Source organism: Balearica regulorum, chromosome 20 (genome assembly GCF_011004875.1).
Source record: "Balearica regulorum gibbericeps isolate bBalReg1 chromosome 20, bBalReg1.pri, whole genome shotgun sequence".
NCBI lineage: Eukaryota > Metazoa > Chordata > Aves > Gruiformes > Gruidae > Balearica > Balearica regulorum.
This window is the reverse complement of record NC_046203.1, coordinates 8,823,890-8,851,252: the sequence shown is the minus strand read 5'-3', so window position 1 is coordinate 8,851,252 and position 27,363 is coordinate 8,823,890. Positions and strand designations below refer to the sequence as shown.

Genomic DNA, 27,363 nt, shown 5'->3' with positions numbered 1-27,363 from the left:
ATCACAAGCTGGAAGTGCATGTTTTATGAATCTGGTTGACCTCCTGGTGCAGAAATGATGACACAGATGTTGTGCCTTCTTCACTACCTCATTACTCATGTTACACCATTTTTTTTCCCCAAATTGAGCTGGCTGACAGGAGCTCCAACGCTGCCATCAGCGAGACACGCCGCAAGGAGCCAGAGCAAGGCTCAAGCAACGTTTTGCATCCACCAAGATCACGGGGCTCCACTGGAACAGCCGGCTATCCCCCAGGACACACCGCTGTGCAAGCTGCAAGGACACAGTCGGGAAGTAAATCCTTTGGGAGGTTTTTACCAAGAAGAACAAAATACTGCTGGGTAGGAAAATGAGGTACCACTCGAAGGACAGCCAAGCAGAGGGGAACGCTGAAGCGGAAGGAGCCTGCACGTGGATGTGCCTGAAGCCTGCGGGACTGGAGTGATCCCTCAGAGAGCTGTTTGCTGGGGAGGATGGGAATCGCCCCAACTCTGCCAAGGGTTTCAGCCGCCTCTCCCCTCCCGTGCACGCCGAGATAAGCCCAGTTGCACCGGTATGACGTTACATCCACCTACGGGAAGGAGAGCAACCCTGCCAGCACGGGGAGACAGAAAGGCAACCGGGCTTGCGCAGCTGTTCGGAGAAGACCTCACCATCGTGTCCAACACGCTGGATGGATGCTGGGTTCAGGGCAGCCGAGGGGCTCATCCCGCCGCGGTACGGCTGCCATCGCGGGACGAGCACGGTGCCACGCGCGCACGATGCCTTGCGCAGCCAAGCCGAGAGCCGAATGAGACACAGGCTCCCCGAGTAAACATGGGCAGCAGAGCATGGAGGGAGGGACAGTTGCGATATGGGTCACAGATAATGGCCAAAAAAGCAGGAAAAGAGGAAAAAGGCAAATGAATGCATTTGTCACAGCAGCTTCAGGAAGGAGGCAGGCGCAGTTCCTAACCCCCCACTCACTCGCTGACATTCCCGCAGCGCTCAAGAAACTCCAGAGCCGCCCCAGCCCGAGGCGGCCACGAGAAACCGCGCTCGCCGGGACCCACCTGCGCAGGGCACCGGGCCCTCAGGACCCCTCCCCGGCTCCACTGCAGAGCGGGATGCTAAATCAGAGCAGGATGCTAAATCAGAGCAGGATGCTAAATAATCAGAGTGAAGCATGTAAGAGCACGCTGTATACCCAGCTCGGAGCCTGACGGAGCACAGCACCAATGGCTGAGCATTAGGGAAACATCAAGATGCATAAGAACAAGAAGAAAAAAAGGAAACTCGTATAAATAAGAGCTAAAATAAATCCGCTGGGAGACCTAGCAACCAGCAGCTAACTTGTCTACTGCCAGTAACAGCCAGCAGAAAATAGGCATTAAAAATAAAATAATAATAATATAAAAAAACCCCAGCCTGATGAGGTCTGGTCACCTTTTATTCCAGACACTGAAATGCTCCCTTACAGAGCGATGGTACAAGATGGTAACAAGCAAAAGCCTTGTTTCATTCTCAAAAAAGCCCACCTCGTTCCCGCTGGAGATGGAGCAGAGGCAACGCACAGCTCCTTTACGCACCCGCACGGTCCTGGCTCTGCTCTCCCATTGCCAGGGCTTTTACCAGCATCGCTCACGCAAGCTTAAGGGAGGAAACCCCATCCCTTCGCCAGCGGGACGGGATGCGGCTTTGCATCCTCTTCCCAAACCTGCGTCTCGGGCAGCCACAGGGTTGGGAGGAGCCGCTGGGTGCGATGGCCCTGCCGAAGGTCTGCAAGATGGGTCAATGCACAGATAAAAATGTCCCTGTCTACCCATCCCCAGCCCTCCACCTCCCCAGAGCCCTGAAAATAAGCTCCCATCTACAGCGAACGCTGCTGGACGTGGCTCCGGGTCTGAATTTACCACGACGCAGAGCACTAATTAAAGAAGGACACAAGATGGTGGGGAATAAAAAAAAAAAAAAAAAAAAAAACACCTCTTATGTTTTGTTAAATTCAGCAATTTACAAGGCTGGAATAATTAGTGGTTTAAAATGTTTTGACACAAGCAGCCCCAATAATCATGATAAATCATATCAGGCATACGCCCAGATCCTTGAAGTGACAGATGACAAACAGAGCAGTGACAAGACGCTCCATCACGCGGGGAATCATTGAGTTAATGGAAGAATTATTGCTTCTGAAATCCACTCCAGTCCTGTTGTGGGGAACATTCCAATTTATCAAAGCCAAATGAACATTAATTGCTGCAGCCTGGTAAGTTTTCGAGCTGCTGTGACCTTCATTGAATTTTAATCCAAAACAGATAAGATTTACTTCCACACAAGAGGAAACAACACAATTAAACCCAAATGACAGCTAAGATTATGGGGAAAAAACACAACAGGCATAATGACAAAAATATTGATTCCTTTCTACTTGACACTGCACACAAAAAAAAAAAAAGGTAAATAAATAAAATCTAGCATTTGCATATTTGGTGTTTTCCCCTTCCTCCCTTCTTTTCATTTGGGAGACAAATTTCAGATGCTCAAGCCAAGAGGAAAGGAGTGGCAGACAGTAATGGAGACTGAATTCCCTTTAACTGCAGTAATTAATGTTATGTCTCATTGGGGAGAGATTAAGAAAAAACAGCGAGGAAAGGGGAAAAAAAAAATTAAAAATCACGTATTATTTTGCTGTTAAAGATGCCCTTGAGCTCAGGAAGAGAGGTGTGAAGAGCGTCACAGTCGCTCCGTGCCCAGGGCTTTTGCGGGGGCAGACGGTGGCCCCAGGGACACTGATGGCCCCTTTCCTGCTGCACTGGAAACAAACCCACCCCGCAGCGGAAAGCCACGCACCGACAGCCAAAACCACTGGGGGGGGAAAAAAAAAAAAAAAAAAAAGAAAAAAGGGGTAAACCCAGGATCTCCCCTCACCAGCCTCCCCCCTGAGCCCCCCCGCAGCGCAGAGGGGGTCTCGGCTGGTGAGGCAGAGCCGGAGTGACCAGCCAAGTCATACACACCCACACAAATCCAAAATAACGTTCCCCTCAGAGGGAGCTCGGCTCGGAGATGTCTCCCTGCCCAGTAAAGCTTTGCCAGAGTACTCCCTGAGTGCAGGATTGGCACGATCCCCCAGGCAAACCTTCCCCGGCTTTCGATAACTCAGCCGGAGGACGAGGAGACAGGTAAAAGTAAGCGTTACAGCCACTTCACGGAGATGGAAGGAAGCAGTTTCCCACGTCGTCTCCTGTCCCCCGCAGGGAGATGCTGGGCTGATGATGAACGGGGCACGCAGACCCCGAGTGCCAAGGCAGCGCTGCCGTGGGCTCAAACTCCTCCTGCGTAGCGGGAACGGTGTTTTAGTCTATAGAGAGCACGCAGGAGACACCGGGCTTTAGGGTAGGAAGCAGGAGGGAAAGTTTTTGAGAAGCTGGGAAGGAGGACACGGGGATGACCAGCTGCATCTCGAGACGGGAGAGAAGGGATACGGACGCGGCGAGAGCAGGAGGGGGGAACCACGCAGCCCCCCCGCACTGGGATGCGGCAGCTGCCAGGCACAGCATGGCCGGGGACCCCGCTGCCGGGGAGGCAGGAGGGCTCAGGTGATGGGGCATCTCTGGGATGCCACTTAGCTGGGTCAGGGAGGGAAGTAAAAGCGCAGGAAAGCAGCTTGAGCAGAGCTCGGGGACTCGGATGAAATATTTCCCCCAAGAAACAAAGACTTTTGTCCTGTTTTACTTTAGCTACATAACTCCATGTGATCCTGGGGGGGGGAACCAAAAACCCACAGATTTATCTTCTGCTAGTAACTCAAAACTTGGCTCAGGTTCACTCAAAAAGTTAACTAATCTTCTTAAAAAAAAAAAAAAAAAAAAAAAAAAAAAGGCAAAGTTTCAAGTCTGTGCTGCAATCCAGACGCAGGGGAGTGACGGCCAGGGCTTCTGCCTCCCCAGGGACACATGTCCAGCCCAGATCCCACCTGGACCCATACCCCTGCCCTGGACCTCGGCTTCTGTCGCGAGGAGTATCAGGACTTATAAAGAAAACGGAATTATGGCTCATTCAGTGCAGGAGGAACTCTCCTGTCTTCCCCCTGCTTTTGCCAAAGGCCAGGAGAGGCTCAGGGCATGAGTTAACTCTCACAACAAAGCCATGGATGCTCCCATGCTATCAGCTTAAGCGAGATGTGGCAAAGCGTATCTTCACTGGCCAGCCCAGGATTAGAGCGCAAAAACATTCCTGCGACGTGCACAGCGATGCCTTCAGCTCCACCCCACCGGCACCGCTGCTCCCGTGCTCCGAGGTACAGCAGGTGAAGGCTCCGGGCAGGAATTTCTCAGAGAAACCCATTTCTTTCTCCAAAGCATCAATCACACACAATTACAACCATCACACTGTTTTTTTAGAAAGATCAGCTTCAGCAAGGTCTGAGGAGTGGGACCCTACTGAAGAAAATCCGCATTTTGAGCAATCGCGCTAATCGCCAGGCGCCAGAGCCAGCGTCTCCCCGCAGCCAGGGGCCTCTCCCCCAGGGCTCGGGTTTGCCCACAATAGCCAAGCAATCCCACGCTCCAACCAAGGATCGAGCTTTTCACACCCCACGCTCGGGTTTTGCTGTCTTCATTCCTTGCCCTGTCTCTCACTTGTTTTTTTCAGGTTTATTTTCTAAGTATACCAGTTTTACCCTTTTTCCCCCCCTCCAAAACTCCATCACACTGACATTTTTAGCAGGACCTGAGAAACGTTCCCTGTCCAACCCAGTAAGCTGCAGTCCCCGATTCCTCTCCCTTCTGCCCTCTTGCTATCGTACCACCTCTTATCTTGCCCAAGAGCCTTAATGCAAAGCCTCTCTCCGTGCTCACGTACACTCAGCGCCCAATCCAAAGCCTCACCGACAACGAACGAGACACTCAAAATAACAGATTTAAAGTTGTAAAAGCCAAATAGCCACTTGTTCAAATGGGGGGAAAAAAAAAGGCTTTGTGCAGCCATCGTCTCTATTCCTCCTTCCAAAAGGAAGGGCAGAAGGCGTGGAGATGACGCTCGGGTTCCAAGCCATGAACAGATGCACCTTTTGCAGAGGGTTGCTGCAATGGGAACCCCCAACCCTACAAAAGACTAACTTTGGGCAAATAGATGACATGCATACACACAGGATCTGCAAGTCTAACTCCTTTTTTTTTTATTGATGGGATAGTTTATCCCAATGGGAGTTAAGGGACAATACAGCCAGTCACATTTTACAGACGCAGCTCCAAAGCACAGAAGGATGACGGACCAAATCCAAATATGTAGGTGACCACCTCATATTATACTGAAAGAAGCACTTTAAAAGGCAGAGCACATACAGGATATGTTAATAAAAGGTCACATAAACACCTGAGATGGAGATAGTCAAAGCATCTGGACCATCTTTTTTACTTTTAGGTCAGGCTCATCCTTTGTAAGAGAAGGATCTCACACTATAGCCCATACCCACTTGACAGACAAAATTCAGTTTCAGAAAACTTCAAGAAGAAATGACCAAGCCCAAAATCTTGCCTTTCCACACGCCGAGACGTGAGACCAAAGAGAAATAGCGCTCACACCTCACCAGAGGCAGGAGGAGCCATAGCTTCCTTCTCACCCTCCCAACAGCTTCTTCCCTACAGTCTGTTGTTTTGTTTTATTTCGTTTTCTTAAAAGACGCTCTTTTTTTTCCCCTGGCCCATTCAAACACATCTCTCCCTCTCTGGAGGCCCAACCAAGAAGGGACACGGACATTTGCAAACCAGACTTGCCACCCTGCTCTTTTTCACCACCCTCCCACCACGATCTGGCTGCCGGCCACCGTCCCCTCCCAGACTGCCCTTCATCCCCTCGGACACCATCGGCAGCTTTGACTCACCATGACTGAGATATGAAGAATGTGCATCTGCTCCTCCACTATCTCCGAAGGCTCCTGGAGGCTGGGGGGGGTGGCCCGGGAGAGCTGCTCGGCGCTGCTCATGGAGACGTGGAAGTACAGGGTGCCGTTCTCCAGCCACTGCTGCTTCCAGTGCACCAGCGAAATGTCAGCCACGGTCCCCGACATCTCTGCAGGGACAAAACATGCAACTGAGGATCAGTTTGCTCCACGGTGCTGAAAGGTGGTATTCTTGGCAGTCCTGGAAATTGGGACTTTTGAGTCTTATCCCTAGTTCTGCTTCTGATCCGCACGATGAGCTTGAGCATTGGTTTTGGCCTCTGCCTGCTATTTCCCCCACATACAAACGATAACAGTCGTCTTCCGTAATAAAAAGCAAGGGGCGACGAAGTGCCTTGGGATTTCTGCACTAGAAAGGCAACGACAGCAAATAACACATTGCACAAGGTGCCTGTAACCTCCTATAGCTCTCCCAGCAGAAAGGCTGGAGGAAGCTCCTCCAGCTCTGCGGCCAAGCCCAAGGGAGGTTTGTGCTCGGCACGAGGCAGAGGGAAGACGCTTGGTGCCAAGCAAGCCAAAACGCAGACATCAGTACACGCTCTGCTGGCGTTCACAACGAAACCTTCTCCCAGGCAGCGAGGTAGTACTAGAGCTGTCTTGAGCAGGGACGGTCCCAGCACAGACTGACAAGCACCAGTAAGAAGAGACAAGCAGCAGGCTTGACCAGTGCAGCTTGGCCTTGGGGTTGCACATCTGTTGGTCTTCCTCTGCAGCTTTACATCCCACCCATCCTGATTTACAGCGTTAAGCACCCTGGGAACCATCCCGGCACACACATCCACTGCGGCAGCTTCCCCTGACTCAGGGCACTACACCTGACTAATTAGGGGCTCAGACAACCCAGGCACGGTGAAACCAAAAGCCAGTCCCAGATCCGCAGTCTCCAGCACAGCCGGAGCCAGCAGCTCCGAGCCTCAGCTGCAGCGGAACAGGCAGGAGTGCTGACAGCTCCACAGCTGCCCATCAAGTTTTAAACGGATCTCTGCAAAGAACTGATTTGGCAGTTTGGCAGCCGAATCAAAACCGAAAAAAAAATACTAGCGCAAAATGAGCCAAAATATTTCTCCTTCCACCACCTCTTTTTTGTGTGTTTGTTTTTCCATTTGCAATATAAGCAATGGGAAGCAAGTCAGGTCCTCTTAGTCACTGGGCCCACGGCTTCAGCAATCACCCGCTTTGTGAGACACCCAAATTCAATTCCCTCCTGTTTGGGAGCAGCCACCAGCTGTAACGCACCGCGGCCTGCAGCCCATACGGTGTGTCTGCTCCAGAAAGGCTGACAGCACGAGTTGGGTTCCCCTAGCACCGTGGTGGGAACGCGGACAAGGTCCTCCTCCACACCTCGGCCACAGAGCATCACCCACGAGAGGGGCAGCAGGGAGGACGGGGCTTGTTCCCCTGCGGGCAAAGCAGCCAGGGAACGGCGGTGGCATTTTGCATTTTATTTTCCTAAACCCAGCTGGGCAAAAGCACATCCAGTTCCAGTTCCCGGCGGAGACAAAGGAAGGAACGAGCCCGGCTGTGGCTGTCCTGAGGAGCTGCCCACACCTTTCAGGACAAGATGCTTCAAGACGCTTGGGTGCTGGCTCACAAGCAGCCACACAGGCTACAAGAGCAGGCACTTCTACAGACCCACATCCCAACCCAGCAAAAAAAACCCTCTTGATCCTTCAGAAACAATTTTTCTTACGCCTGAAATCAAGACCTTTTCCAGAAGCAAGCTCCTGGCTTTCCATCACGGATTAAGGCGGAGCTGGCCACCCCCGGCTCCCAGAGAAGTCCCCATCCCGCCCCGGTCCCACAGCATCCCCCCTGGCTGCACAGCCCAGCTGAGGGCAGTAACAGGGTAACCTTGTCCCTGCCAACTCCCTGATTCAGCACCTCACTAATTACACTACTGACATACCTGAGCCGGCTGCACCGGTACCTGAATCTAATCAGAGGGCTGTGCTCATTATCTCTGCTTCCCGAGCACCGTGCCCATCGTTATCCCCAATCTCTATGCACATCTGAGCACTCAAGGAGGAAAAACTAAACAGCTCCTGACCACGCATGGGATCCATCAAGAGCCCACGCTTGCACTTCGGAGGGGACGCGTGAACTCCCTGTCACATCTCTGTCACTGCAATGAGATCGCTCCTAATAATCCCTTCCCTCCTTTAATATAAATAGCCATTCGCCGGAGCAAATCAGTAGCAAAGGTGCCGCTTGCACTCTTTACCCTGTAAATCAAGCCAGCCCTGCGGCTCACGCTGCAGGACAGCAGCCTGCACAACACCTGGGAATCTAATGAACTGAGGTGTGTGTCTCGCCTCCAAAGAGGCTAAAGCAGAAGGTTCTTATAGCAGTAAAAACAAAACGAGAGGAATACCAGGGCTGCTCAACTGCAGTCATCTTCTTAGCAAGGCTTCAAAGGTCCGTACTGAAAAGCATCTCCTTGTCTAATTAAAACTGCAACAAATGCTACTTTTAGGACTAAAAGCAGTAACAGCTTTAAGACAGACATCACAACCTCTTCTGCAGAAGCCAAGAGGCCGTGGGACAGCACGGAAGCATCAAGAAACAGGACTCTGGTTATGCAAAGCCATCTTAATTCTGTTCAGAGGGACAGTCACCCATAGGAGAGGACGATTTACACCACTACACACTCATCACACACACATCCCTGCAGAAGACCTTTCCAAAATAGCTCAGGAAAGGAGGTTATATTGCCCAGACCTGATGTGGGTGCCACCAGGACCCCACCGCTACGATTTCCAAAGGCTACATCACGTTAACGAAGCAGGGGAGAAAAAAAAAAAACCCTCCAGGGTCAATCTTTCTCCAAAATTTTGCCTTGCACACGCATTTTTGCATGGGATGTTTAAAAGGATCACAGAGAACGTTTTCGGGGGAGTTCTGAGATACAGGCAATTTTTTGCATTTTAGCCTAGACTGAAGATAAGCCTGTTTCATTTTCAAAAGGTCTCTTCCCAAAGTAGAAACTTCAATTTAACATTCATTTCACAATTTTAAGCAAACCCAGCAGCAAGGCAACTGCTGACAAAAGTTGACTTGCCAAGCCTGGGTACCGTGTAGCACACATTTATAAATACCTGTCCGCTCTTCACCCCTGCAGCCCATGCTGCAGGAAACCTGGCCATTACTACTCCCAGCATTGCCAGGATATCATGAGCCTTCAATCAGATTCACTGCTTACAAGAAAAAAAGAAAAATGCAAAAAAAAAAAAAAAAAAAAGCGCCTTTTCAAGCCCTGTTAACTGCTGAACCCTTCAATATCCAAACACAGGGAAGTTTTTTGGCTTCATATACTTGACATGAATATTATACTGCCTGTGTTTCACCGGACACGCATTGTCACTCCACTATCTACACGGTAGTTATAGCAGCGATAGCCCGTCCATCAGAAAGGATGCAATAGTCTGCAGCAAGATTGCCTGTTATCAGAGCTTTCAAATGCTTTTGGAACAAATTAAGGGCATTCCTGCACCAAAACAGAATGAGATACAGTTAAGGTTCTAAATGGGCAGCAACGGAAAAGCACTTGTAGTCTACAGCTGTTTAAAACCTCGGCATCTAGCAGACGGGGAGTTCTCAGACGGGGTTCAAACATGGCTTTGTGGGTAAAACACCAAGTAGAACAGCCAAAGGGACCAAGGAACAGCTGCCATGCCATCTTCTTACCTGCTCACTGTGCCCGACGGAGAGTAGCAGAGAAGGGACGACAAAGGCACCAGCAGCACCCAGCCAGACCCCTCGCTCACCATCCTCCTCCTCCAACGCCCGCAGACAGCCACGTCTCTCCACCCCACCGCAGAGGACCTGTTCCCCTGCCAGACCAGCAGAGATGTCTCCTCTCCCGCCCCAACTCTTCACACCTGCCCCTCGTCTCCCATCATGCAGCCCAGCTGTGCCCAAGGGCAGCACTGCCCCCCCCCCATCCCCTGGTGATGGTCTGAATTTAAGAAAAGGGCACACAGAGCACTTTCTCCTCTTCTGCCCTTCCTCAAGCTCTGGGTCTCATAAAACTACAATTTCCACGTTTTCTTGGAAATCAAACAAGCAATCCAAACAAAACCCTTCCTGGGGTCAGTCCCCGACCGGGGCTCGTGCCCATCGGAAGGTCACCTGCCCAGGACCAGGCAGGGGACAGCAGCCACCGCAGCAAGATCCCTTCCGACTGATTCTCTAATGCCATTTTTCCCTTTGCTGTTGCTACAACCCTTACACATAAACATTTCATTGAAGTCTTCAACTCATATTACAATCAAACTTAAAAGCAAAAGGGCCTAAATGCATTTGGTTGGGAACCAAGACGATTCCCATAAAAGCAGATTATGCTGACATGATGAATATAAAATGCAACAGCAGATATTAAAGTTGGAGGATTGTTACTCCATGCCTTCGGGCTCCTGGCTGCCTCACCCACCTCCTCCTCCCTCTCTGCCCCCTCCCGCTCTGTTTTACCCAAGGCAGAGAGCAGGCAGAGATAGCCTTTTCACCTCTGTCTTCTCCAAGGCAGGCTGCCAGGCTTGAAATATTCACTGGCTCCCCCCAGCCCCCCCCCAACCTTATGCAATGCTTCAACATTCATCAGTTATTCGGGAGGTTGCAGCCCTGCCTTATCTGTCACGGCGTTTTACAAAGCCTGTTTTGTATTTAATTGGCTTGTTCTTGCTAATCTACCATGATTATTGTATTTTTATTTAATTCTTGAAGGTCATTACTAAAATAAGCCATTTTGCTTACGGCAGTTTATCCCTGCACGGTTCCCCACCACCGGATAACCAAACCCTCCTCCTGCTTCCCCTCCTCTCCGGTCCCCAGCGCCGCTCAGACCCCGGGACCTGCCAGACACCTTCGCAACAAGGACCAACTCCTCGGTGTGACGAGTGGGAAGCCTGTGAGTAACTCCCAGCACAGGGATCCAGGCTCCTCCTGCCTTTTTCCTCACCACCTGCTCCATCCCAGCAGGACCTGCACCCTGCAGCCAGGCTTCGTCAGCTCACCTGCACAACTCATCGTCTTAATCTGCTGGCAGGGGGAAAGCTGGAGATCCGGTTAGCGGTTGCATTTCCTTTCACGGCAGGCTCAGAAACACAAGCCCATCTCGCACAAACAGCCAGCGCTGATAACGGCGTTGTCCTCTTCTTGCCCGTGCGTCACCCCTAATCCTGCAACCCCATTTCTCCTGCTATTAGTCCAGGGGTTCTTCTGAGTTAATGTTCTCCAGAGGCGCCAACCTCCGGTGAAGTGTTAGTTTATAGATTCCTCGGTGCTAGCTACCACTTATGCTAATAAACCAAATTTATGCAGAAAGCCATAAACAGAGAGCTCTCCCCAGTGCCCTTGCCAGCACAGGATTGCTCCCTGCGGAATAGATTATCGCTCTCTGTGCAGACTAGCTCCAAAACGACTCTAGTAATGGGGCTTCCCCCATGCTCCCCGGGGGGCTATTCTGCAGTCAAACAGGCCCTAGCAGTTCTAATGGTTTGGGTCTTTTGGTGGCAATGTGGTAGGGTTTTTTTATCCTAATCATTAGCTCGGTTCATTCTTTTTTCCCTTTCCCCTCCGCTCATTTTTTAACATGTTCCTTCCCTTCTACATCTACTCCCCTGCTCCCCCCTCAGTACTCCCTAGGGCAACACACAAATGCAGCTGCAGATCGTAAAAAGTAATAGAGAAGCTCAGAAGTTTAAGAAGGGGAAAAAAAAGATGACAAGCTCTCTCTGATCATCTCTTTTCAAAGCCCCTGTCTGTGAGGAACACAGGGCTGTACCTGCAGGGCATTTCAGGGGTGGCTTCGGCGCGGTGCGTGTCTGCCGGAACGTGGCACGTGTCCGGGGATGGTGCTGGATGGAGGAAGGCTTCAGGGAGCCTCGGTCTTGGGGTGGTCCACGGGGCACCCCACCAACACCGTGGGCAGGCTGGGGCACTCTCTCTGCATCTCGTTTGCTCTGCCAGCAGCATCACGCGTCTGATGTTGGAAGGGCAAAATGTCAGGCACCCCGGGGCAAGATGGGATTTGCAGTGAAGTGGCTCTGACTATTTTTAGGCTTTGTTCAAACCGCCTGGAAGGACAAGAACAAGAAGGCAGGTTTCGGGCATGCTCCTGGGAGCAGCCACCTCAAAGACCACATAGATGTGGTAAGAGCTGAGCGGTCACCGAAGGGTCCCTGCCAATCAGAGCAACATGACTGAAGGTGAGTGAGGGCAGATCCCGAGATCACAACAGGAACCCAGAAAACGAGAAGAAAAAAGCCTCCCTGGTTCAGATGGAGAGCTTGCCTCTCCCCACGCCCAGGCTGGAGAGCCAGAGGGGCCGCAGAGCAGCCCCGGGGCAGAGCAGCCCCCCGTGCTGCCAGCGAGAACCGGTGCACCACCTCACCGTCCACACCATCGAAGGCAGGTGACAGACACAACGCCAGCACAACCGCCTGCTCTGTCACCGCTGCGAGCGGACGACGTGCCTCCGTGCAGCCCCAGGACATCCAGCCCTCAGACCCAGCCAGCACGCAGCCCCGTCCCACCCACGCTGCCGTTAGGGCATCACGAGTACAGGAAGCTGTGGCGAGGTGGTGTTCCCACCTTCACAGTGCCATGGCCAAAAATCCTTCCCGGAGACTTTTCAGACAACGCTGCGAAGGGCTTTGCACGGACTGTGCCCCGTGCAGGGCTGACTCCCAGGCTGAGCTTGTCGATGCTTTTAGCAACAGCGAGGAGCCACCAAGCACCCCAGCAACTCTTCCCTCACGACCACCAGTACCCCCAGTTTCTCGACAAGCTGGGAGCCTACCACACGCATCTCAGCTTGAGGGCTTGAAGATTTACACCCACTTACCACCAAAACTCTCCTCGAAGGCTGCAGTGTGGTGGGAGCGAGGTTTGTGGGTACACCTGCACCCACAACACGGAGGGGCATGGCACCCCTTCGCCTGGTCCTCTTCCCAAGCCCATTCACCTCTGCAGAAAAAGGAATTATCATCTCGCACGCAGCACAAAGCGGGACGCACACAGCCCACCGATGAGGCTGTACAGGAATAAACGCATTGAGCTGATAAGCTCAGCCACCAGCACTTGAAGTGAAACAGCGAGTCCCAACAGAAGGGCTCTCCTCGCTGCCGTCGTGTTTCACTATTGAGCTATCAGAGCCGTGCAACCGGACCAGCTACTCCAAAGGTGGCCCGCAGCATCTGCCCAGCTTCAGCAGGCACCAAGGTCAACCCTTACAGCTCCCTGCCTGACCCTCCGACCCGACTCCAGCCCTTCTGGGGCTGCCTGTGCAATCTGCCATGAGCTGGTGTTACAGTCATGAGCCCAGCAATGGCACTGGATTTACTCCGGTTAATGGCAGGAACAGGGAACTCAGCCAGGACAATTTGGATTCTTCCCGTCCTCCCACCAACCTTATTCACAGACATGGCTTTTTTTGCCCCCCCCCTTTTTTTTTTAAGGGAATATTTTAGGTAGATGTAATTATCCTGAAATGCAGCAAGAGGTCAGCAGATTGCATCATCACACAGATAGTCCAGGAGATGAGACAGGGTGAGCGGGGAGGACAGAGACAGCCTCTTCCATGGCTCAGCCCCTGGAAACACTTCGAGACAACCGGAGGGTCGGGCTGCTCCAATACAGCTCCCAGTCCCGGCTCTGAAGCCCTCTGCGCTGTCCCCGCATCCCTTCGGCCCTTCTAATCGCAGGCTTTAGGGTCCCTATGTAAGTCAGCGAGGGGATATTGATTTGCTGCCCTGCCTACAGATCCTAATTGGACTCCACGCACCCTAAAGAAGCTCAGCGCACGCTCCGCGTTCTTACAGCTGCTTTGATTGCAATTCAGTCTCTAGTACATTACCCTTATTTATAATGCCAGGGCTTCAGCGTGGCGCCTCAGGCGCTCTAAAATTATTACAGGGCCCTTTTGACTTTCAATTCCCTTCCATTCAATTCCATTTTTATTTGTCAGCAGAGACTCCCATTGACCAGCGGTGGAAGCCAACTGCGTGCAGGCAGACGGCACTACTGCACGTTAAACCAATCCTATAGAAATTACTCGCACGCAGCTCAACGCGACGGGTCATCTCGGTTTGAATGAGAAACGCCGGGTCTGGAAGAGCAGCTGGCAGAGCGCTCCTGGGTGCAGCTTCCTCGGGGAGATGAGACATCCGGGCTTGGAGCAGCACTGGGGGTGCTCAGCTCAGCCGCAGCCCCTCGACAGTGCCATCCACCCGGCTGATGCAGCCGTATTTTAAAAAAAAGGCGAAGGAAAGTGATTTTAAGCCTCAGAGCCCCTCTTGCGTATCCTGCAGGGATGAAGGGACAGGCTTGCAAGAGGGATGGGTGTGAATCCGGTGCCTTCGTGCACAGATTTTGTTTAGCAGCCCTCTCTCTCTCCTTCCCCAACTCCCCCCCCTCAATTAAGGACAGGAGTTTGCTTCGGAGGTGCTTTGGGGTTTTACTGAAAAGCTCAAGCTTTGCCACTTCTCTGGAGCCTCCCAGCTCACCCAAGAGAGACACTGGGCTCCCTCTGGAAAGAGCACCTGAAGGCGCGAGGAAGAAGGCAGAGCCGAGCGCTTCCTCTTGTCACAGGAGAAAGAGCTGCTGGTCCATGAAAGCTGCTGCTGTGGAGATGCACGAGGAAAGCTGCAGAAGTCCTCTGTTCCCCACTTACTCCAGATCCTCAAAACCAACAAGAGACAGACCTGATAAACGGGGGGAGAAATGTCCAACGGAAAGGTACAAGCACCACGTTTTGGTGGTCCAACTATTAATCCCTGTTAAAGAAATCAATGGCTTTGATGAGGAGGCTTTTCTGGAGGTAAGGGGCACACAACGCTGCCAGCCCTGGCCCGTCACTGTTTTAAGGACAGATGAAGTGAGACAGGTTTTCATGAAGACAGTAGGGATGTCCTGGCTCAGAAAATTCAGCGATGTGCAGGGGATGAGCAGATCTGCTCAGCCCTGAGCCCTGCAGGGACCCAGTCTGCGCCGCTCTGGGTACCAGCCCGCACCCGCTGCCGCACGGGACATCTCTCCATCACCGCCCCAGCCCCACACGTGACTCCAGCACATCTGAAAACCCCAGCCTGGCTCCTGCAGGATCACTGCAGGCATTAGAGGCTCTATTCCCTCTGCACTTGGGCAAGAAAAAAACCCTATTTAATCCTCAAACCCAGACGCAGCTCAGCTAAGCCAAGATGCCGGTGCTTGTATTGCTATCACCCGCCGCTGCACGGTGACACCGGAGCTTCGCTTGGAGCCTGAACAGATCTGAAGTGTCTAATGACACAACCAGAGGCTACTGAGCAAGAGCTGCTGCGCGCGATAACCACTCGCTTTATTTTTCACAGCATCTGAGGGAGCACGAGGGAGGCAGCTGCCCGGGCAGGGCACGGGCAGGGCACAGGCAGGGCACGGGCAGGGCACGGGCAGGGCACCGTGCATCGCCTGCAGTGGCAGCACACGGTCCCCAAGCGGGTGGCACACGCTGGCACAGTTCTGTTGATATTTTAACCCAAGTCCCACAGCAAAAGAGAGAAGGTGCTCAGTCAGCGCCAGCCTGCCTGCATCCCTCCTGCTTTCCCTTCCTCGACACAGGCATTCCTGGCGTGGTGATGCCTTCTTCCAGGACAGCCAGCGGCACCTCGAACACAAGCCATGGCAGCTGAGCAGCCCCAGGAGTCATTATGGCACTAGATAAGGCTTGTGCAAAGAGAAAACATTCAATTTTTTTAAAACTACCCCTACGGCCTCTTCCCTGTGCAGGTGACAGCGGTGACTGCAGCTTTTTCTTTGAGTTTCTGCAGGAGTCGAGAGCCGGGAGCAGAGCGGGGCACAGCAGGGTGGGCACCGGGGGGGCAGAGGACGACTGTCACACGGGTGAAGGGACATGCCAGCTTCTCTTCCCTGCAAGCTGCGGCAGGACCAGAAGGACAACGTGACCTATTCAGGTGACTTGAAGAGCGTTGCAAAGCCAGGCAGACTTCACAACAACGCAGAGCGTGATGTTCGTTTTATAGCATCCGCCGTTCTGCACAACGTACGCCGGAGAGCGAACGAACGGTGCCGGCCTCGAGGGGCGAGCATCGCTCAGAGCTTGATTAAAACTAGCCAAGTGCTTTATAACCTCTATGCATTTTTAAATGTCTCTCTTTGGGAAACATACCTCTTAAAACGATAAGGTAGTTTGATAGCTCAGGGCACTGCTCAAACTGTGAAGCAAAGTAATTTTTCCAGCACGGTTCCTCCACGGACCTCCCCTCCCAATAAGCTCTTGAGCACTGGGGGGGTCCCAGCAGAAATCCTCCACGCACCAAGGTGGGATGGGGAGAGGAGGAGAAGAAAGCGGGGAAGGAGAAAGGAGGTCTCGGCACTTTCTAGACGGACAAACACGAGGATGGGTCACCCTCCTGAGAGACAGACATCCTTTTCCGAAGAGAAGGAGCCAGCAGTGCGCAGGAGAGGAGCTGGCTGCCGGCTGGGCATTTTCAGGAAAAAACCAGGTAGTGGAAAACTTGGGCTCTTCAGCCTATGTGTCACCTGGAGCACCAGGTGAGTGCATCAAAAGCCAAGTAGCCTGAAAATTTTGGGCATACCCTTGCCCCAAAAGGCAAAAATATCAGTTACCAAGAGTGAACGTTTGCTGGAGCCCCTCCACACGCATCGTGACGGGGCTCCTACGCTGAGGGTCTCTTCCCGTGCTGTCAAGGCAGTCATCGCCATGGTTAGAAAGGATCAAGGCTCTTTCCTCTGGGAGAGGCTCTTGAGTGCTCGCTCCCTGGAAAGTCCCCAGTTCCCCAAAGGCTCCCAGGTACCCCAGCTACCACTCAAGCACCCAGGTTCTGCCTCGACCGCTCACAACCCCCAAATTCAGCTCTGACAGAAACGAGTTCTTGCAACCTCACGGAGTCCAGTACTACGCCTTAACCTAGGAGCGACCCGCACATTTATCTACCCAGAGGGATGCCGACAGCCCGGGACACACCGACAGCCTTCCGTTGGCCAAGCACCACTGGGCTTCTGCCCAAAAGGAGAGAAGCACAGCAAGGGCTACGCAGCCTGCTGCTCCCCAAGGATGCCACCCTGGGGTGCCAGCCCCCACCCTTGAGCAGGAGAGACCACCTGGGCAGCCTCAGCCCTGGAGCAAAGGGCTGCGGTGGGAGGCTGCAAGCCATCAGGCTGCCAGAAGCAAAAAGGTTTATTGAGACGGAGCTGTGAAAATCCTCACCTCTCTCTGGACCGCCCTCCAAAATGAACTTGACTCAAAGCAGCTGATCTAAGAGCACAGAAAAGTTGCTGGAGGGCTCAGAAAGTGGCATCGTAAGATGAGGAGACATTAAAATCCAAAATAATAAAAGCAACCAAATTTATTAAGGCTTCTCGGAGCCTGTGGGCAAAATAATTTTTCCCCATTTAAAAGCAGGTAAGCCAAAAGAGAAGCTAAGCAATTTGTCAGAGATTAGAAGCAATGAAGTGGCAGAGACCGAAGCCCGAAGCAGCAATGTCCTCACAAACACGATCACCACCCCAGCTTGGCACAAGCAAGGTCCCTTTCCCCAGCAGTGCAAGTGGAAACCCAGGGCTGCTCGCCATGTCTGGCACCAAGCGCTTTGCCTCCTGAGCTAACGGAGCAATCCTGGCTGCCAGAAACCCCTGCCTGCTGCCAGGGGTGGCCACTAACGACACCCCCGTTGCCGTGCAGGGGGGTGCAGCCCTTGTGCAAGGGTCGGGGAAACGCCTGCAATGGAGCCGGGGTGTGATGCTGCGTGCATCCCGAGCCGGGCACAGGGAGGTCTCCGGGCACAGGGAGGTCTCCGGGCACAGTGCTCACCCAGAAGTTCCCCAGCTCTGGCGGTGACTCGAGCCCACCGGTGCCACATCTTTCCTAACAGGCAGACGAGGGCCAGCTCTGCTGTCACTGCAGCCCTAACCCAGCTTTGCAGAACCTTTGCCCACTCACCATCACCCCACACCACACCCCATAGTCCCACTCCTTCCCCAGCCAGGTTGCCTGGTGTTCCCCACAAGTGGAAATGCTTCTTGAGGTTCTTCCTGCACACCCCCCTTCCCTCCTATCGTAACAACTGGGCTAACACCCCATTCCAGACCTTCATCCTTATTTTCCCCTTCCCATCAAGGTCTTAGTAGCCATGGTGGCGTTGGGTTGACGGTTGGACTTGATGATCTTAGAGGTCTTTTCCAACCTTAATGATTCTATGCTGCTATGGTATCACTTCCCATCCCACACCCCATTAGGAAAGGCTAATCCATGTCCCCATTAACACTGGGCCTGGTGCCCCCATCGTTACCACACCATTAGATCCAAAAAGCAGCATGGTTTCATGGTTGTACCCCCACTTGCTGTCCTAACAGAGCCTTGAGAAAAGCTGTACGGCAGCTGCCCAGAAAGGGCCACTTAACTGAGACAGAAGAAACACGGAGCATTTCCACCCTTGATCTGCATACACAAAGGTCACGGGAGAGAGGCAGAGGGGGATGAATCCTTGCAGCCTCATTAGAGGGAAAGAAACTGCTTCTGCAAATAATAATTGATTTCTAAATTTATCCCCTAATTAAATAGGTTCCCTGGATGAATCTGCATGCAAGCTGCAAGGTGATGATTTAGTGCCTGGCTTCCTACGGGAATGCATCAACACATGTTTGCAAATTGTCTCTCTCCCAGATTCAAAGGTAGGGTGATCATCTCCCCACGCCAGCACACCCGGAGCAGACGGCCCCTCCTGCCACCTGGAGCTTTCAGCAAGCCAAGCCAAGCTTTCCTCTGCGCCAGCTTTATCAGAGCTGCACCCAGGGGCTAAGGGCATTTGTCACCCGTCTTGTCGCCAGTCCCTGCGCTGCAGCCCAGCAGGGACTCTCCCATGGACCACAGCAAGGGACCCATCATGGCCAGTGCGTGCAACTTGCTCCCTGTCTAAGCGGGAGGCTGACCAGAGGATTTTTTGGCAGGCAACAGCTGTAAAACTACAGCAGAGCTGGAAATGCACTGCCTAAACTCAGCACGTAGCAACGGCGAGAATGAGAAACATTATCTCCAAAACATGCTCTTGCTTCCTACATCAATTCCACGGCTGTTCCTGTCTAGTCGCTTTGACTTTTTCCTACAGACACCATCAGCTAATAAAACCTCAAGAGACGGATCCTGGGATAAAACCAGGCTACAAGCTCTGCAAAAATTAAACACATTTATCACTCTTCTGCGGAGAGCTCCTTTCGGAAAGCAGAGAGCCCTGATACTCTCAGACAAGCATCAAAGGACTTCGGACGCGAGAACTCCACGCAAGCTTGAAAAGGCAACGGTGCCGAGCAGCCCCGCTGCGTTAAAGCCCACGTTAATTAACTCCTGCCACCCGGGACCGTAAGCATGGGGCCCATGGCCTGTCTATACACAGCGCTGGCTCGAAGCTCTCCTCTCCCAGAAAAAGAGGCACTTGCCTGCATCTACACACCACCTTCTGCATGTCAGCAGCACCACCACCTTTCATCTCCTCCTCTTTCCTCCCTGCCAACTTTCCACGCCCCCCCAGCATCATTTGGGTGCCGGGTGTACAGGTCCACCCTGCTTTGAGGCTCCAGCCCCTTGGTGTTGAGGTTTTCAGATCTACAGATGTAGGTTGTCCCTCCTGACACCCCACACGTTGGGGTCCTGTGCCTGGCACATGGTGCTTACAAAGATGAGCCGAAAGTGCAGCCCGGAGATCCTTTACGGTGCCCAACTCTGCCACACTGGGCAGAGACTGAGGAGCCTTCCATTCGACCCTTGGCTCTGCCACTCACCCCAGAGAAATTCATAAATTCAGATATTTATGAGTCTGCTTGTCCCTGCTGGAGCCCTTGGAAGGCAGAGATGCAGCCTGCATGTCCAGCTCACACCATGATGAAACCAACCAACCAAACTGCTCCCATCAAGGCCTAAGAGGCTTTTCCGAGGTTTTGAACCTTATCCTGGTCTGTAAATGAAAAAACAGACCGTTGGAAGTTTCCCCGTGAGGGAGAGGGGAAAATAACCTCTCCATCTTTCCTTCCAGAAACAGTGAACGCAGGTTGCAACCAAAGGGTGAAAGACAAGCACCAGGCATGGCCCAGCCAAGCCCATGGCCATTTGCCATCCCAGGGTGGCTACAGCACACGTGGACACCCACCCGGCTCAGCCACATGCTCTTCCTTGAAGAAATGCCAAAAGATGGTGTTTTGTCCCCACCCCCCGCCCCAAAAAGCGTTCAAAACTGGAGCATCTCCATGGTATTTTGGATTTCTCAACACTTCTGGATGAAAACTACCTCGTTAAGTGAGTTCTCAATCAAAAAATGACTACTACAGACAGAACTCAGGCCCTAACCTACTTCTGCACTCAAAAATAAAAAATCCATTAGGTGGCTAAATACTTTAGGAACTGCGTCCCTTCATCTCCCCGCTTTGGTTCTCCGTCTGTAGCAGAGCATCTTCCTTTATAAATTGCCTCTGAGAGCCTCAGATCTCTTCTAAAAGAAAACAGTATTATTCACAGGATAGGAAAGAGATGCAAGAAAGCTAATTAGTCCTCGTACAGAGGAGTTTGCAATATACAGCATTTAAATGAAGCCTGATTTTTGGATCGCAGTGCTAAAATCTTCACGTTGCGTCACTGGCTTTCTCTTCCAGAGGTGCCTTTTTTGCTCACCTTGAGCATTTTTAAAGACAAAGAAAATTCCTTTAGGTACCGAAGCAAATTCATAATCTAGCTCTCCACCACTTATCAACTTGAGCACATTAAAACTCTGTTAAAAGCAGAGCAAGATGAGTCCTTGAGGCCCTGTTCCCCAAGGATGCGTGCACATAAAGCAAGGAAAATGTGTGGTTATTAGAGTTTAGCTTTATTGTTTTCATAAAACACACTGAAGATTGTGTTTATGATTCTGGAGAAAATAAAACCCTCTCTCCAATTGTTAAAATAATGAACACAAGATACTCCAGTGACTTCTAAACAATCAAACACTTTGGACTTGCACAGCACCCTCTACTCAGATTTCAGAAAAGTCTGTACAAGAATGAAAATAAGTCCGGATGTGCGGAGGCTAAGTCCAGCATCTCACCTTACAGCCAAAGTTTACAGCATAGTTTACACAGTCATTGCATAAGGCTAAGCTACATGGATGGAAGGGAACTGTTCAAAACTCATCACAACGTTGCTAAAGAGCCAGTTTTGGTGGTCTTCTCCTGTAACATCCCAGTTTCTGAATGATCAAATCCCATTTGAAAGCATCATTTAAACACACTCAAAACCACACAGAAAAGTCAAATCTTAGCCGGCACTTTCTGGCCCTTGTATAAGTCGCTTGCAAAGCCGTCTCCAACACAACGTTCGCGCCTTCGGAGAGCTTTTGTTCGCCCCGCATCCCCACCACTCTGAAGGTGCATCTGGCTGCAGGGAGGCATTTGTATCCATAACTGCATCCAGTCGGACAAACAGCATTGCCCATGAACCCAACAGTCTCCGTCAATTCTGCTCCTCTGCCTCCAGCCTGGAGGAAGGACAAACCAAAGAGGTTTCTTTCCCCTCCTTTAAATATTACAATGACTATGTGAGGTTATGAATTATTGAATGGAGCTGTCTCTTCAGTTTAGCACGATGATGATGGAAGGGAAACATGGACAACAGAGGGGCCGTGTCCCCAGCACAGGACTGGGGCAGGAAGCCAAGAGACATGACCGAGTGGGATCCTTACCCACCAGCTTAGTGTCTCTGCCCATCCATCAGAGCCTGACACCTCCCTGGCACCGCTCGCACGGTGGGGATCGAATTCATCTTGGAAGAAGCTGAGGGAAAAACATCTTGCACGGCAATGGCCTGGGAAGGGAGGGAAGCTCTTCAGACAGGTGAGTCTCTCCATATCCCTGTACCCCTAACCTGAAAACCTGGGCTGAACCAGGACCTGAGACCCTCTTGGCCATGTCCAGTGGTTACCCTGGATGACCTGACCTGGCAGAAGCAGGTCTTCTTTGGAGCTCCAGCACAAGGGAACCGACTGGGGGTAGGGATGGAAAAAGCCAGCGAGGACAGAGATACTGAGAAGGTGGTAGCAGATTCAAGCCTTCGGACAGTTTTGCAGACGCTTTCTGGAAGGTATTACTGCCAGCTCTAAACCAACCTATTAGTATGAGCCTTTGGGGCTTGTAATAAAAACCAAGATGTTTTTTTCTCCGAGCCAGGTTAGATAGAAGATGTCTGAAAATTAAAGGAGCAGCCTAAAAAAAGATTTCAATTCCATCCCTCCCTTTACGTACATTTACTCGCAAGCTCCTTGGAGACAGAGGTCAGCTCCGGAGCAGCGGCACCCCAGCTGCATTCATTCCCAGAACTGGCATAGCATGCAAAAGCACTTTCTGCTCCTCAGACCCACCTTGCTGATTAATGGCTTCGTTCCAAAAAGCACAAAACAAGACTATATTGAGACTTAACTGATTTCAAAGAAACACCAAATTCGATACGCGCAGTCAGATCTTCAAGTTAAGGTAATGCTGAGCGTCCAAACTAACGCCACAGTCTGTGCAACCTGCCCCACCAACACATCCTAAAATTTCTGAGAATGGAGTAGTTTAACAGGTCCCACTTTTCCCTCTCCTCAAACTTCTTCTGTGGGCCACCTTCTGCACAAAGACATAACCAAAACCAACACATTGCCCTAAAGAGATTTGAGTTTTTGTGAACTAAAGCCCTTCCATCTGAAAAAAGCTGAGAATCAAGCTCTCCTGCCGGAGATTTGCCACTGTGTCTGCCCTTGATCATCCCAGCACGCACTATATTGCTACTTGTACTCAGGGTTAAGATCCTCATTTGAACACCAGAAATATAACCAGTGTGTTCCCAGAGAAACATGCAGGAGCCCCAGTAGGTCCAATCCTGCCCTTTGCCAACACAAAATGCAACTTATCCGCTGCCTGCGACGACCATCAGGCTGATCACTGCCTGGCTTGCGAATCCTGCCCACTCGCTCTTTTTTTTTTTAACTCTGGATGTTAATGGAAAGAAATCTCTGGATCCATTTGAAATGAATTATACTCCAGTAATTGCAGCTGCTATAGGGCAGTATTAGGTCAAACTGCCCTTTTTGTGCTGTGTCTCAAACACTAGAGATGATGAATGGGCTCATTTTCAGCAGAGCTGGACGCTCGCAGCTCCAGGTGAAGCCCATGCAAACCGCAGATGCTCACCACTCCGATACCGCATCGCCAGCGCCTGCCAAGCGCTTCCTTTAATAAAACATCCACACTCACACTGTATAAACACAACTTTGGCTTGCATTGCTTGCAACTTGTTGTCATGGTCCCGCAGGTCCTCAGCACACAGCCTCCCCGTGCCACCCCCAAGGCTGTCCTCTCCAGGCTGCACTCCGTTGCTTAAGAAATCTATGCCGCTCTTCCCCCAGAAGGACCTTTTCAGCCCAAACCAGAGATTCTCCCCTCCCATTCTAACTCTGTGTTAATTATTAAGATAGGGCGGGATTGAAGAGACTAATTACCACTCTAAAGTTACTCTCCTGAAGGCTGATAAGGGAAGTAATTAGGATGGACAAGCATGGATTACAGAGCTCTAAATCTCTCTCCCTTGTCAAGATAATGCTGCTGCCCAACCTGACAAACGAGTCCATAGGCAAACACAAAGCAGTCGTGGAGATCGAACGACGGGCTGGACCATCACAGAGCACAGACCCTTCACGCTGCAGTGCAAGGGAATCCCTTCTCCAGCAGCTCCAGACTGGGACCGACAGCCATACCCTCCAAGGACCTCAACACGGACACCCTGCCCTGGGCTGGGTGACAGTTCCTACTTGCACCCAGGCTGCTTGCCTTCCGTGGTGGGTGATCCTTAGCTGGCTGCCATACACCCACCAAGCCGCTCTCGCACTCCTTCCTTCCAACTCTTCTACCTCCTCCCCCTCGAGCCGTGCAGCGATGATGGGGAATGGGGGCTGCCACATAACCCCACTGCACCTTCCACAGCCAGTGAGATGGTATGTTCCTTCAAGTCAACACACCCAACACCTTCTCCCCTCCAGACATGGTGCTTCTGGCTGCTCTGCCTTCGACTCGTCTCTCTTCACCTCGCCAGGTACCAGCTAAGACAAGGAGCACACTCGAGCAGTAGATAGAAGATGACAGCTACTCCACTGAGCTGTCACGGGACACACATCCCCTTGACATGAGGGCAAGGGTGACACTTCGTGGTGTCACAGCAGTGTGTGACTGCCCGGGGAACGTGGTTGCTTGAAGCAAACGCCCAGGGCCTGGGAAATCCCAAGAGGACCAATGCCATGCACATCTCCAGCCACCCTCCCTGCCATGTCCATCAGCTTGTTCGTCCATATGGAAGGTGTCTCACGGCCGACATGCAGCAGTGGCAGCTCAGGAGAGCTGGACTGAAGCACGACCTCCACAAGGACCAGCCCACACGACCTTGCACGAGCCGTTTTGTGCTTCACAGCTACCAGGATACAGACACCCGTACGCCACGTCCCTCCGCTCTGCCGGCTGCAGACCCCTGCAGTTCCCTGCATTTGTGCAATACGCAGCAAAAGTGAGGGTCGAGCTCGGGCAGAGCCGCCAGCACCACCGAAATAAATCTTCATATAGACAGCGAAGCACAGGAGAGCGAGCTAACTCACCCGAGCTCCCCAGCAAGCGAGCGCAGACCGCTCGGCTCGCGCTCCCTTAGAGCTGCAGGAATACCAGCTCGCGGCGTCACCTTCCTACCGCAGCCGTGCCCATCTCACACGCGTTCCTCATGCATACACGCAGGTTATTTTCCTATAACAATTTCAGGCACCCTGCACTAGAGCATTTATAACTAATACATATTCTAATGTTCCTGTTCACCTGAGACACTCGAAACTTTCCTGGCTCATTTGTCAGATTTTTTTTTATTTTTTTTTTTAAATACCTTCTTCCCCTCAGGCCAGTCAAATCAGTCCAGTTAATTTTAATTTCCACGGACATGGAAAGTCATCTCAAGGTCATTTTTGGGTTATTTTCCAATTTCAAGTCTGGAGGATTTTGCAGGATTTGCAATTGAGGCTTCTGATTATCTGCTACATATTGAAATGAAAAGGAACCAGCTGAGGAGAGACAGTGATGAAGCACCCCATTGACACCCAGGTAATTAAGGAGAAACAAACATGTTTGTTGGCTGAAACAAGGGGAAAAATGATGCAAACCACTTTATTCTAGCAAGGAAGAGAGGAGGGAGGCAAGAAAGCAAGAAAAAGCAGCAGCTAATGGGTTTCCATCAGAAGGGCATGCTTTGCTCAAGCCAAAACCTTCCCAGGGTGTCTGCATTTCAGCGGGAAGGTTGTTGGGTGCCATGCGGTGGCTTTTGGCACTTCTGATCAGAAAGACAGCAAAAAAATGAAACCCACTAAATTGCAAAACACAACCTATGTGATGCACAAGATAGGCAGCTTGACACACCCCGTTTTGAAGTAGGAAAAAAAAATTACAAAGAAAAACAAATGTGTGTGTCCTAAGGGATCAGAAGCATTGAAGCCTGGAGGTTTGCCATGGTCTCCCCTTGGCCAGCCTTAGCTTTGAGGTCCAGGCGATTGCTCCCTTGGGAAAGCAGTGATCCCCAGCGTTAGCCCAGCTCAGGGCCAGGACCAGACGATGTCGGGGCCGCAGCAAGAAGCAACGTTCCCAGTGAACTTCAGCACTCGGCTCCCAAAGCAAGCCTAATGCAGGCGCGTCAATCTGCGCTCCAAATGTGTTTATTAAATGTTTTTAATATCGCGGTGGCAGGCAGAGCAATGCAATCAACCCTGAGTCACGCATCTTCCCAAGTCCGTGGGGACCGCGGGTACAAGTCTGTTTTTGTTTCTTTCCCAGGGAACGATCAAGATACAGGACTCGCAGCTCAAATCACACGCACTCTCCAGGGGCAGGCGACAGTAATTAGTTTGTGTGCATTGGAGGCATTTTCGGTTTCCAATCCTGCTCGGGGAACCTGGCAGGAATACTCAAGCTGCTGGGCAGTGAGTGCTCTGGAGAGACCGAGTCCTGATGGCGGGTGCTGAGCAGGTACGACACTGGCCTCAAGCTCTTGAAAACTGGCCTTGTCCCACCAATTATTTGCTATCTAAAAAGTACTGTACTGCAGGCTGGGTTTTTTCCCATGGGCGAGCATCTTACAGAGAAGAGCAGCTATGAGAAATAGCTTATTTTAGTCTCCCTAAAACAAAGCAAATCCTATTATTCTGGGAATGCTCCGTCCCGCTCTCCCAGCACCAGGACATGATGTCCTCCCCAGGACAGATCTCACCTGGTCCCAGGTACCACCACCACCTCCCCAGGCTCACGATAGCCTGGAGACACAGGGGAGAGGACAAACCCACAGCCCCCCATCAGCACCAGGGCTCAGAGCAGGATGGGGAACACCAGCGAGGGCAGCGCCAGACCCCGGGATCCTTAACCTTAGTTTTAGCTCTACTCCACGCCAGACTCAGTCTGCCCTGGAGTGGTTTGGATGTGGCGGTCCAGTGCTACAGAGCCTTCCTTCAACAGCAAGCCCTTTCCTCTGGTCGTGCAGGAAACCTTGGAAACCATGAGATGCACTCAGGTGGAGCTGCCAGCGAGCACACGGGCAGTCCCGTAACCTGCACACCTCCAGCTGCTCGGGTCAGGTCCTTGCAAGATGCTAATCATGTAAGAGTACAGCTGAAGTCAGGACTATTTTCCTGCTGACTTTGAAAACAGTGGGGGGGGAAAAAAAAAAAAAAGAAGAAAAAAAAAGTGATGTATTGCTATATACATTTGTCCAGATATAGCACTACCAAAGGCAGATTGGACGTCAGGGCACAGCCATGAGATTAAGTCATTTTTCTGTTTGCTGAAAGCATTAAGGAAAAAAAACTTAAAATGTTTTGCTGTGAACTTAATGTTTCATTTGACAATTAATTCTGAAATCGCAAACGCTTGAAACAGAGCCAAAATAACCTAAATTTTAGAAAAAGATCATTAAATCACTGCTGGGCCAGGCCTATTTAAAAAAAAAGAAAAGAAAATGCTTGAGTCAGAAAAATCCCAGCTCTGCATCAGGATCTGCCTCATCCCTGGGAATGACCCCGGGGCACCGCAAAGGACAGCAATGCGGAAACCCACCCGAGCTTGGCCAGGGGAACGAATGGCGCTGCCGTTGTCCTTCCTGGAGCACAGCTCTGCACCTCGTGGGTGCTCCTCTGCCCCCCCGTGCCACCTCCACATGTCGGCATGGATTAGGCGGCATTTACACCCCGAGATCTGGGCAAAAGCGAGATGCTAATGGCGAGCACCGGCCACACGCAGCAGCCCCGTCACCACTCCAGCATCCTGCTTGTGAAGCAGTTTATTTTCCAAGTCGATGCATCCAAGGACTCGGTTGTTTAACATCGGTACAAAGCTCCTGT

The 27,363-nt window shown here is 51.7% G+C and overlaps 1 protein-coding gene across 2 annotated transcripts in view; it reads right to left on the bottom strand.

The window, feature by feature from the left end:
• ASTN2 (astrotactin 2) overlaps positions 1-27,363 on the bottom strand; it is a 357,282-nt gene that overhangs the window by 294,448 nt on the left and 35,471 nt on the right. For both annotated transcript variants that reach the window (XM_075772822.1, XM_075772823.1), the window contains exon 2: positions 5,861-6,048. In XM_075772822.1, the coding sequence (XP_075628937.1) occupies positions 5,861-6,048 (188 nt within the window). The remainder of the gene's footprint in view (positions 1-5,860; positions 6,049-27,363) is intronic.